The 13097-nt window shown below is 36.4% G+C and overlaps 3 protein-coding genes across 3 annotated transcripts; 2 read left to right on the top strand and 1 right to left on the bottom strand.

Moving 5' to 3' along the window:
• The first annotated feature begins 498 nt into the window (after window positions 1-498).
• Window positions 499-2188, top strand: LOC18993556 (cytochrome P450 71B7). Its single transcript, XM_006417090.2, has 2 exons — window positions 499-1405; window positions 1487-2188. The coding sequence occupies exons 1-2, from the start codon at window positions 503-505 to the stop codon at window positions 2096-2098; spliced, it is 1515 nt and encodes a 504-aa protein (XP_006417153.1). The 5' UTR covers window positions 499-502; the 3' UTR covers window positions 2099-2188.
• A 1066-nt stretch (window positions 2189-3254) lies between these two features.
• LOC18993555 (protein GLE1) lies at window positions 3255-7040 on the bottom strand. Its single transcript, XM_024153394.1, has 15 exons — window positions 6809-7040; window positions 6470-6634; window positions 6139-6300; window positions 5917-6031; window positions 5660-5808; window positions 5387-5558; window positions 5119-5302; window positions 4885-4994; window positions 4730-4800; window positions 4457-4538; window positions 4247-4306; window positions 4070-4153; window positions 3912-3980; window positions 3696-3827; window positions 3255-3603 (listed from the first exon to the last, which is right to left on the bottom strand). Coding segments are annotated over exons 1-15 (1860 nt in total). The 5' UTR covers window positions 6811-7040; the 3' UTR covers window positions 3255-3300.
• A 2059-nt stretch (window positions 7041-9099) lies between these two features.
• On the top strand, window positions 9100-12883 carry LOC18993554. Its single transcript, XM_006417088.2, has 4 exons — window positions 9100-9548; window positions 11366-11613; window positions 11736-12256; window positions 12354-12883. Exons 1-4 carry the CDS (start codon window positions 9123-9125, stop codon window positions 12842-12844), a joined length of 1686 nt encoding a protein of 561 aa, XP_006417151.1. The 5' UTR covers window positions 9100-9122; the 3' UTR covers window positions 12845-12883.
• Window positions 12884-13097: the final 214 nt, after the last annotated feature.

Genomic DNA, 13097 nt, shown 5'->3' with positions numbered 1-13097 from the left:
TTCTCGGAATCCCTATGAAAAAGCTAATTTTCCCGTCATCATATAGACCTAATATATGTTAGAAAGGATAAAGTCAACTTAGAAATTGTCAAAAAATAGACTTCTTGTGGATGTGGTACATGTTGTGGGTATTTAAGTTTACATACATGAAGATAGACTTTCCAACAAGTGGGGATTATATTAATAGTTTTTCGGTAGCAAATGATATTACAATAATGTCTGCAATAATTAAAATGATTATAGTAAGACTTCAGAATGATGATCTTTCTTAATTAATCATTGACTAAATGTCCGATGGATGAGAACCGGAAACAAACAACCCTTGATTTATGCAAGAGTTGCCTTCTAGCCATCATCAAATTATTATTTTAACCAAATGACACGTTTTTCAACGGAAAATAAACATAGATAATAAATACACACAACTGTCTATCAATAAAATAACTGTCTATATACATATTTCGCATTCATTCCAAACAAAGAAAGAAACAAAATAAAAACAATGTCGATCTTGCTCTGCTTCCTCTGTTTTTTACCAATTTTCTTAGTTTCCTTATCAATCCTCTCAAAAAAGCTCAAACCCTCAAAATGGAAGCTTCCTCCTGGCCCCAGGACGCTTCCGATCATCGGAAACTTACACAACCTCAAAGGACTACCTCACACATGTTTGCGAAACCTCTCTCAACAGTACGGTCCAGTGATGCTTCTCCACTTCGGATTCGTCCCTCTGGTCGTAATCTCATCGAGAGAAGGTGCAGAAGAAGCTCTCAAGACCCAAGATCTTGAATGTTGCAGCAGACCAGAGACGGTGGCTACAAGAATGATCTCTTACAACTTCAAAGACATCGGATTCGCGCCTTACGGCGAGGAATGGAAAGCGTTGAGGAAGCTCGTGGTCATGGAGCTCTTGAACATGAAAAAGTTTCAGTCTTTCAAGTTTATCAGAGAGGAAGAGAATGACTTGTTGGTCAAGAAACTAACCAAATCGGCTCTCACACAATCTCCGGTGAATCTGCAGAAGACCCTTTTCACGCTCGTCGCGAGTATCGTGTGTAGGCTCGCGTTCGGGATAAATATCCACAAGTGCGAGTTCGTCGACGAGGACAACGTAGCAGAGCTTGTTCACAAGTTTGACTTGCTCATCGATGGTATCGCCTTCTCCGATTTCTTCCCTAAAGTAGGTTGGCTTATCGACCGAGTTTCAGGGCAAGAAAAGACATTGAACAATGTTTTCTCGGAACTCGACACTTTCTTCCAAAACATTCTCGATGATCATCTCAAGCCTGGAAGAACCGTACCAGAGAACCCTGATGTCGTCGATGTGATGGTTGACTTGATGAAGAAGCAAGAGAAAGATGGTGACTCTTTTAAGCTCACCACAGATCATTTCAAAGGAATCATCTCGGTATAAAATCTTCTTCTTTCTCCCATAGACTAACTCTTGAAAATTTTGGAACTTACGCGTCTGCGTTTTTGTTTGTATCAGGATATATTTCTTGCAGGAGTAAACACAAGCGTGGTCACATTGACCTGGGCGATGACAGAGCTGTTTCGAAACCCTAGAGTGATGGAGAAAGTGCAAGAAGAGATTCGAACAACACTTGGGGACAACAAGGAGAGAATCACAGGAGATGATGCAAACCAGCTTCACTACTTCAAGCTCGTGATCAAGGAGACATTCAGGTTACACCCAGCAGCTCCACTCTTGCTTCCAAGAGAGACAATGTCTCAAGTCAAGATCCAAGGCTACGATATTCCCGCAAAATCTCAGATGATGATCAACGTTTACTCTATCGCACGCGATCCAAAACTATGGACAAACCCAGATGAGTTTAACCCTGACAGGTTTCTCGACAGTTCAATAGATTACAGGGGATTGAACTTTGAGCTTTTGCCGTTTGGTTCTGGCCGGAGAATCTGTCCCGGGATGAATATGGGGATCGCCACCGTGGAGTTGGGACTGTTGAATTTGCTCTACTTCTTTGATTGGGGATTGCCTGAAGGGAAGACTGTGAAAGACATCGACCTGGAAGAAACTGGATCTATTATTATCAGCAAGAAAGCAACTCTTGAGCTTGTTCCACTTCTTCATTACTGAAATTACTATCATGAAAGATTATATCAGCTTCTTAATTTTGATTTTGCAATATTTGTAATATATTAAGATCATATATCTGAAGGAATATAGAGTGACAGAATTACACAAGGTTTTATTAGTAATAAGAATTTCTTCTCGCAAGTAGTAAAACCGAGAAATTATAGTAAAAAACATTATAAAAAAAAAAAAGTATAGTAATAGATCTACATCTACTACACATTGCCATAAAATAAGAACTTATACCATTTCTCCTCGTTTTCCATACAATATTATCATATTTATAATTTTCCAACTACTGTACATGTTGTGTTAATCTCAGCGATTTAAGTTAATTACTACATGTTGTGTTAGCTGGACTCCTCGATACCAGCCTGTTAATCCAATATAGTTGCCAAACGACAACAATAAAAGAAACAAACGCGACGACTTTGGAAATAGAATATGAAAGCGACGACTTTAATTTGAATGCCGTCTATAAAAATGCCTCATGCATGCACACCACCAAAATTGTCATCATCCAACAAAAAAAGTCTATCCGCTAATGTGTATTTTCGATTATATCAGTATTTGTATAAGACTTTTCGTTTAAAGTCATTTTAACTTGATTTTTGTATTTCGCATTTTCGAAACTCTCTTTCCGCCCAAAAAAAAAACAGAGCATTGAACAATGACAATCTTCCTCTGTTTCCTCTGTTTCGTACTCATTTTCATAGTTTCTTTCATCTTTTTAGAGTTCTCAAACCTTCAAAACGTAAGTTTCCTCTGGAACTAGTGATGCTTAACCCTTTTGGATCCGCGTCTCTGGTCGCCATCTCATCGAAAGAAGCAGCAGAGGAAGAACATGAAGGCTATAGCCGACCAGAGACAGTCGGGTCTCGAATCTTATCTTTCAACTTGAAAGACGCCGGATTCGCTTTTATGGTGAAGAATGGGAAGCGTCAAGATACCTCGCATCTGATCGAACTCATTTAGCACGAAAATTCAGTCCTGTAGGTATATCAGAGGAAGAGAATGACTTGTTCGTCAAGAAAGTGTGTGTGAATTTTACCAAATCTAAATGAAACAAAATATTCAATAAGAAGAAAGGTGTGACATCGTGTTTGATTTTTTCAAATATTGGTGTGACATTGCGTTTATTGGTTACAACAATGTAAGAGAAAATTGAGATGGGTTTCTATTTGACGAAAAAGATACATCAATCACTAATAGTCTCTGTAATAATTCCTCTGGTAATGTTGATTGTGGCTCTGGTAATGTTGATTGTGGCTCTGCTGATCTACTTCAGCAGTAATCTCCGCCGACAAAATATTAGTCTTCAGAGCCCTTCCTTCAGGTTCCTTAAGATACATCCGATCATCTATGTACGTCGTGATATCGAGTATGATCGCTTGTAGATCCGACGTATCCTTTTTCGCTCTCAATTTCGGCAAGAAATGCTCTCTTACAACGTTCAATACTTTCAAGAACTGTGATTTGTACCTCTGATGAAGACCAAACCCTGCCGTCTACACATACACACAAACAGATTTCACAGTTATGATCTAAGGGGTCATTTTTACCTCGGAACCGGATATTGTTATCAAAGCTTTCTCGGTACCTGGAGAAATGCATTTAAAGCTGTTGCGGTAACTCTGTTGTTGGCTGAGATTTTGTTAAGGAACCGGGCAAGCCAAGCCCATCCTTGTTCAATCCCATGAATGTTAGTAGCATTTCCGCCGCGAATATCGGTCTGTCATTACCATTAGAACAAGACTCAATCAGACTATGGAATTAGCAGAGCACAAGAGATATTTGAATGACAAGAGGCAAAAACCTGGACAAGTGCACCGTAAAGTCTCATTACGGAATCTAGGTGTTGATATGCGTCTGAGTCCCAAGCTGACTGAATTTATAACAGAGAAAATTATTTAAGAAAGACAAGGGTTTTGACAATTTTGACAAAGCAATTTGAAAAGAAGATTAGTTAGTTACCTGTGAGTTAACAATGTGTTTCGGGACTGTGTAAATGCAAGCTTTGTGGAATTCAGCAAGAAGAATATCCATAGCTTGTGGAAACTGTGTGCAATGGTCGATTATATATTCAGTAATAGCAAGAAGAGTTTTATAACTAGAGACCGACAAATATATCCACCGTAAAATATTTTGTACCTGCGAGGTGACGTAAACAATGACGTAGCCGCCTGCAAAAGGGTCTTTAGCGGAGACCATCTGAAAGAATCAACAAATGCTAATGCCATCAGTCTCAGTTTATTAAAGAGTTGTTTCGCCAATTGACCTGAGTTAACAATCTGAGCCATTCAACATCCAACAATACAACATGAACAGGTGACTGTTTAAATGACCAGACATACAATTTACCTTCTTCGCAAAAGTTGCAATACTGATGGACACTGGACAGCGAGCGTCCTTTAATATTTTGACAATTTCAATGCTTTTCGTACTGCAAAATCGCAAAGCAGAAATATTTCAAGTAAAAAAGGAGGATTTAACAAAACTCCATAAAAGACGCCTAGGCAAGCTTACACCAAACCCTATTCAAATCTATCTGAATCTTTATTATCAAATGCTTGAAAGTGACATTTTTCACAAGTTTAACAAAGCTGACAGATTACCGGAACCCATGAACCATACCTTACATTCTCCTTTGTCCCCCTTATTTGCTTTATCACCCTCACAATATGCTTTTCAAAGCTGCTAAAGTCCTACAAATAGTTTAAAAAAAAACACATGACTTGTGATCAAATGTGGATGATACGCATATAAACACGTAAGAAAAGGATAGGTACCTCATTTGAACGCGACTTTAGCGACTGGTTCATTGCTTCTAATTCTTCGAGCTTCTTCAATCTATGCTTCTCCAATGTCAAAGCACTTTCTGCAGCTTGGATTGATATACCTAGCATGATTAATAAGCGATAAACACAGCAAGAAATGAGATTACAATCTTCCACATGAGAAAGAAAGACCAATCACGGCAAAGTAGAAGAACAGCAATATGTACTCAATAGAAGATAGCTCACCCCCAGCTTGAGCATTCGATGTAGCTGGACTACCAGCAACACTAGCTCTCTCTGTCACAGCCTTCTCTTCCGCAAGTTTTTGTTCAGCAGCTTTGCGATCTGCTACTTCTTTTTCAGCTGCTTCTTTGGATGCCTTTCTCTCAGCTTCTTTCTTTGCTTCTTCAGCTCTGGTTTTTGCTAGCATCTAGTAGGAAAAAAAGAGAGAGAAATTAAGCAAGCTGAGTAGGCTAAGGATCACAAACATAAAGTTCAATCCATAAACACATACTTCAGCCTCTGCACGAGCTTTTTCTTGACGTATTTTCTCTTCTTTAAGTGCCCTTTCTCTCCTCCTGGCCTCCTCCTGAGCTTCCTCGCTCCTTAATTTTCTTTCTTCTATTTGCGATTTAATTTGATGTTCACGCTGGACTGCAGTCATATGGTTATCAAGTGCTTCAGCACTAGAAAACAGCGACAAGAAAAACTCATTATTTCAAGAGGGAAAAAAAATCACAGCTCATAAATTATTACTGAGAGTAGAATGCCAGAAACCATAGCTTACACTTTTCGCTCATATTGGAGATCAAGTTTCCGTTCAACTTCTTTTCTAGTTTCGCTGTACTTTTCAACCCGGGCTAACGCAGAGCGAGATGTTTCAATCTCGTTCAGTATTTTCGTTTCAACAACTGACACTTGATTCCTAATATCTTCCTGTTATCAAGAGATCCAAATTCTTAATCACTTCATATATAGCAATCAAAAATAAAACACTCAACAATATGTACCTATTTAACAACAAAAGGAAAAAACTCTTCCCACCTTAACTTCGGTTTGGTGGTCGTTGATCACCTCATATAGAGCATTCTCAGCCAGACCCATCTTACTCATCAAAAAGGACTCAGGTTCACAGTCAAACTCATCATCAGATTCATCACTATATGAACAACAAAATAACCGATAAAAAAAAACCATCAGAATAACACTCAATAAGTCTTTCTTAATTTTGAACCAAGCTAGCAAGGAACAATTGGCAGTAATCACCTCAAGTATAGCTCATCACAAGCGAAACGTTTCCCCTTTGTACAGATTTGACTATGATCTTCTTCTTCTTCTTCTTCATCACTCTCTTCATCTTCATCACTCTCCATCTCATCTTCTAATACACGCATTACAAATCCTCTTCCACCACCACTCCTTCCCATCCTTTTAACACACCAATGAACATAATAAAATACTTTCTAAATTTCAGCTGAAATTTGTCAACTAAAAGAGTTCTAAGGTACATTATCATCAATCCTAAATCAATGCAGAAATTCAGATAGAGCTATATACTTAAAATCACAAAGAAGGAAAGAAAGAGAGAGATACGTACCGTAAGGTTGTGTTGGTGAATTGCTGGGGAAAGCTTGAAAAGGAATTGAGCTTCTTTTCAACAGACTCGATTTCAGAGACTAAGCTTTCGAAATTCCAATTAGGCTCAGGGTCAATGCTAATCCCATCGACGCTTCTGGGACAACGAGGTTCCAAAACTATTCCCCTGCAAATAAAATAACCGAAATTGAAATGCAGAGAGGCCAATGACATCCTAAACAGAAACAAAATTTGTCTTCGGAGATGAGAAATTCAAAGGAACAGATTCAATACTGATGAGCTGATTTAAGAACCCCAAGAATATCCAGAGAACAAAAAAAAATCAAAAGAGAGAGCTTACATTCACTCAATTGGTGATTCACTGATAAAAAAGAAGCAATCACACAAGATATCGATCGTCTGGCTTCTTCTCTGGGAGCGATAGAGACGAGCTCTTGTCTTGTGTTTTCAATTGCCCATAAATCCCTTACCTCAGACTCTCCGAATCGAAGAGTTTCTACTCGACTTTAATTTCGAATGCGAAGGTTTTAGCCCCCAAGAGGACGAAGCGTAGGAGCGTAATATCAACGCCTAGCCATAAAACGATGTCGTTTGAGCAAGTCATAGTCATAGGAAAAAGGAAACCGGCGGTCGCGAAGAACCGGTCGATTTTTTTTTTTGGTAAAAACCGGTCGGTTTAAATCATAAATTTTCAATTAAAAATTTTTAATAAACGAATCGCGGAAGTTCAACAACCAAGGCAGTGATTTATTTCTCAAATTTTCAATAAAAAAAATAAACTAAAGATTCTGAAAACTCGACGTATGCATCTCCGGTTCCTGCATCCGATTGCGATAGTAAGCAGCGAAGCTCTGAAGACAGTGAAGGCGGCCAAGTGGTATTCGATTGTCGGAAACGGAGTTGAACAAAGAAAGCTACCTGAAGTTCATCGAACTCTTTTGGGCTTTCGATATCATTATGGGCCGGGCTTGGACTCACTTAGAAAGGGTTGGGGAAAATTGTTAAAGTTCAAGAAATCTATGTACCTATATTATAAGAATTTGTTTTTTCTTTTATGTAAAGCAAATACCTTAGTTTAAGAAATCTTGTGTTTATGGACAAAACACCAAAAGGAGTATTTACTTGGACGTAGGTTAAACTTTAACGGTCGTTGATTTCAACGCTTTTAAGTCTCTCTTGACTTGTGAAAAAGTTTTGTCGAATCTGTCATTCCTTAAGAGTAATTTTACCTTGAAAATGAAATTCCATTCTTTCTTTTTTTTTTCCGAACAGGAAACAAAAAATACTCAATTTTGTACTTTTTTGCAAACTCGACTTACTATTCTTCTTTTCCTTGACGCTTTTACTTTCTTATTTTTTAAATGTTTATCAACTTAATTATGAATAATGTTTGCAAATAATTTGGAATGGACTTTGCATATAAATTTCCTTTTAGAAGAACATGGTCTTCCAAATAATTTTACATACAGAGTAATGAAGTACAAAGCTAAAGTAAATTGTATAACAGCTCAGATGGATAAATGGCATTAAATTCATGAGATAAATATACTAAATATTCAGATAGTTGGTAAATGCATTTGGTTTTGTGTACGTAGACATTAAAAACATATATCAACTACATAGTTGACAAAAGAACATGTGTATATTGAAAATGAAAAACTGTTAATTAGTCTTCCACTCTCAAGCATTCTAGATGTCAATACTACTGAATGCAACAACAAAAATAAGATTAAAAAAAAGGCTCTTAAATTTTATCATCAATCTACATCATGTATATCATGAACTTACAGCGAGGGAAAAAATCATCATCTTTAATACTATTGATATCCTAAACGTAACATATGCGCAAGAATAATATGTATAGGATTCAGAATATATATGGTTCAAATCGTTTAACCATCAAAAGTACTGACATGGCTTAACAATTTCAGATATGAACTTTGATTTGTTGTTTGAATGAGTACTACTAGATATATATTGATTTGTTTTAATTGGAAAGACCGTGTGGTGAAAATACTGCTCAAGTCGATGCGTCCTATTTTCGATGGGAAACGGCTATTTCATCTTTAGATACTTACAAGGATATTAGACAGAACCGTTACACGCATGTTCATATATTAATTGTCAGCGACATTTCTTTTAAAAGTTTATGATATTTGGTGTCGGTAATGTATATGAATAAAACTATAAATTGTAGTTTATGTATATTTAGAATCTGGTAATGTGTTGAGATTTAGTTTTATAAGACGTAGATACAGACACTAGCTACGTATATACCTTTCAGGTCTTTTAAAGAAAACTCATTTAAATAAATCTTATACAACTATTCATACGTTATTTTTTGCTAAGTATTTGAATGTCATAATATATCATACATACCTTGATATACCAACTGACATAAAAACGTATGAAAACGCATTAAATATATCATACGTTGATTAACACCGAAAAGACGCCAACTAATATTAAAGTAACTGTTAAATACATACCTTATAGTTTCTGAAATATGAACAGTAAAGGAAGAACAATTTTTTTATGACAGAGACACTTACTTCTAAACCCTTTCTTTCTATGTTTATAAATAAGACTATTGTCTATATGAATCTCCAACTCACAAAAGAAACAAGAAAACACAACTTCATCAACAACAAAAAATGACAACGAAAGAGCCAAAACACATGTTTTGCATTTTCCCATTCTTCTGTTTCTTCTTCTCATTCATTGCACAACACACCATCCCAAACATGGCTTATCCTCTCTCCACAAGCTCCCGTTGGATCGTGGATGAGAACGGTCAACGAGTGAAGCTAGCGTGTGTGAACTGGCCTTCGCACCTACAGCCAGTGGTGGCGGAAGGGCTGAGCAAGCAACCGGTGGACGCAGTGGCCAAGAAAATAGTGGAAATGGGTTTCAATTGTGTTAGGTTAACTTGGCCGTTGGATTTGATGACTAATGAGACATTGGCTAATAATGTCACAGTGAGACAATCTTTTCAAAGCTTTGGTCTTAAAGATGACATTGTTGGTTTCCAAACTAACAACCCCTCCATTATTGATCTTTCTCTAATTGAAGCTTTCAAGGTACTCTTATTATATCTCCAATCTTTTGATTCTAAATATTGTGTTAATTTTAGGTTTTACTATTAATTTTGTTCTAGTTACATTTGCATTTTAGTTTAACCAACAAAGAAAAAATTGGGATCGAATTAAAATTCTAATGCACGTATCGAAAAGCTTTTTCTGAACGTATAGACTTTAGTAAGATGATTTCAGTATCTATTGCAAATGTAGTGTATATGTATATACGTGTACGTCAGTACATCCTTTTTCATGTGTCATGTGAACATATTTTCCTAATTAACAGAAAAAGATGAAATAATTTGTATAGATATAAAGTAGACGTTTCCATGAAATATCGTTGGACCTCGACACTTCCTTCAAATGAAAAGATGTATGATAAAATAAGATGCATGGTGCATCCTTCTTTTCTTATGGAATTTTTTTTTTTGTGATTTTTTTTTTTACATCGGAGGGGTTCAACCAAATCCTATAATCAAACATTTATTCATCTACAACAAAAAAAATATGAGTTTTTTTTAGGTTAGGTAATTTCCCAATTTATATATTACATAGCTTTTGTGTCAAAGTCTTCTTTCTATATTTCTCAGCTGTTATTAATTCGTTTCTTGATAATTATTCGTATAGTGTAAAACTAACAAGGCATACATAGGGTGATAGATGGACTTATGTTTAAATGCATTTTTTAAACATTAAAATGAATCTGTTCAGCTAATTATCAAAGTTCAATTAATTAATAATTAAAACTTCTATTCAAATTAAAAACATATTGATATAGACGAATGAATTTCATCATAATGTTGCTTATCAAACTATTACACGTATTGAACTTGTAGAAGAACCAATCTGACTAAAGAACACGTCAATACTTGAAGGAAACTTTACATATACAATTCAATAATCAATTTAATTAGTTGGGGTTTGGTTGGGAATTGTTACAAAATTGTCTAAGTTCATTTTTCCTTAAAAAAAAAAAGAAGCATAATATTCAGGAATCAGCCAATCAGGTCTATGTTGAATTATATGTCAATAGTCAAATTCTTAACTAAAAAATGTTTGGTAGTGGGTAACTGGAGTTAATGAGCATCTCCAGAACACATAACGCTCGTGACGTTTGTTTGGCCTTTTTCCTTTTCTGTCACATAAACTAATTATATTCTTGTGAACTTGTTCTGTTTTTAATGGGTATAAATAATGCAACAAATAAAATCGTACCCAAAAGTTGATCATTTATCTAGCGAAGGATTGATTCTTCGTTTCTGATTTTCAAATTCTCGTTTATGGGATACGGTTCTTGAAATTGCAAAACATCATACTGATCAGGCCTGATACCGATCCAAATATAAACTTCACAGATAGTTTCAAGTTTATACATAAAAGACTAATGGTGCTTCTTCTTAGATGACACATAATCAAATTACAAGTTGACACATTTCTGTCTAGAATTATAATCGTTCTTCTCACATTATAAGTTGCACATCCGACATCATGTATCATCAAAGCATCCAACCAAACTTTGCAAAACTATTATTTCGTATTTTGTAAATAAATTGTCTTACAGATATAATGTTAATTTTACAAATGATAAATCCGTCAATTAGTTAAGTAATAATTAAGTTAAAAAAACTGAAAAATATTCGGGTGTAACACGGAAAGTCATCTAAATCAACACAAGGGTTCACATGCCATTAAAAACCAACGTGACAACATGACAAGTCTAAAATCATCAATCATAACCGAATCCGCAATCTTATATTAGAAAAGTGAAAATGAAATATCAATGATGATAGTATAACCTTCTTTTTATTTTATTTTTGCAGATGGTGGTTACTACATTAGGAAACAACGATGTGATGGTTATATTAGACAACCACCTAACTAAACCAGGGTGGTGCTGCGCCAACAACGACGGTAATGGTTTTTTCGGTGACCGGTTTTTCGATCCCACCGTGTGGACCGCCGCTCTGAGTAAAATGGCGACGACGTTTGATGGCGTCACTAATGTCGTTGGCATGAGTCTTAGGAATGAACTTAGAGGGCCTAAACAAAACGTTAACGATTGGTTCAAGTACGGTAACTATTTATTATGTAGCCTATATATGGATATGTTATCTATACATATAAATTTAAAGCTTGAGCAAACTAAAATTGTTTTTATTGAATTTTTGAATAATTTTTTTACATACGTAGGTATATGCAACAAGGAGCTGAAGCAGTTCATTCAGCAAACAAGAACGTACTTGTAGTCCTGTCCGGTCTAAGCTTTGATGCCGATCTCTCCTTCGTTAGGTCGCGACCCGTAAAACTATCTTTCACCGGAAAACTCGTCTTTGAGCTTCATTGGTATTCTTTCACGGACGGAAACTCGTGGACGACCAATAACCCTAACGATATCTGCGGTCGAGTTCTAAACCGGATAGGAAACAATGGCGGTTTTCTCCTTAACAAAGGGTTTCCATTGTTCCTCAGCGAATTCGGTGTAGACGAAAGAGGACAAAACGCAAATGACGATCGCTATTTCGGATGCTTAAGCGGTTGGGCGGCTGAAAATGACGTCGACTGGTCGCTATGGGCACTTACCGGAAGTTATTACTTAAGACAAGGCGTGGTCGGGATGATTGAGTATTATGGTGCGTTGGATTCTGATTGGATTAGTGTTCGAAATTCAAGTTTCTTGCAAAAGATCTCTCTTCTTCAATCTCCACTTCAAGGTGCATATATTGAGAGATTTACTAAAAGTTTTAAACAAGATTTGCTCAAACATATTTTGTTAAATATATGAACTTCTGAACTGATTTCGTTTACTAGGACCGGGTCCTCGAACCGATGCTTACAATCTGGTTTTCCATCCATTAACCGGACTCTGTGTAGTTCGATCTCTCAAAGACACCACAATGCTTACTCTTGGTCCGTGCAATAGTTCTCAACCATGGAGCTACACTAAGAAAACCCTAAGAATCAAAGACCAGCTTTTGTGTTTACAGAGCAACGGACCGAAAAACCGGGTTACGATGACTCGGACTAGTTGCTCGAAACCCGGTTCGATATGGCAGACAATCTCGGCCTCTAGGATGCACTTAGCTGCGACAACAAGTAACAAGACTTCTATTTGCCTTGACGTGGACGCAACCAATAACGTCGTGGCTAATGCCTGCAAGTGTCTGAGTAACGACAGCTCGTGCGAGCCAATGAGCCAATGGTTCAAGATCATCAAAGCCACAAGGCCACTAAAAAGCTTGGGATTGTATAAACAGATCTCATCCTTAGATAATCTGTCACCCAAGTCGGATTTGGTTTAAACTTTAGAAACTAGTTACAATAAATAATTGCGTTTAGATTAGAGAAAAAAAAAATGGTAGTATTTATCTATAAATTCAATTGCTGAATGTATAACTGCTTTTCATGTATGATTCAATAAATTTGTTCATCTTCAGCTAATTAAGTTGATTACTAAACGATCTATTTTTTTCTTTCTCAAGAGGTATAGTGAAGAAACAGAATTTGATGAGGAGTGAAATTGACATAAAGCACATAACTAAAGTAACGGGGTAA

The sequence above is a fragment of the Eutrema salsugineum genome, unplaced genomic scaffold (assembly GCF_000478725.1).
Source record: "Eutrema salsugineum unplaced genomic scaffold, Eutsalg1_0 scaffold_5, whole genome shotgun sequence".
NCBI classification, from domain to species: domain Eukaryota; kingdom Viridiplantae; phylum Streptophyta; class Magnoliopsida; order Brassicales; family Brassicaceae; genus Eutrema; species Eutrema salsugineum.
This window is presented reverse-complemented; position numbering and strand designations above follow the sequence as displayed.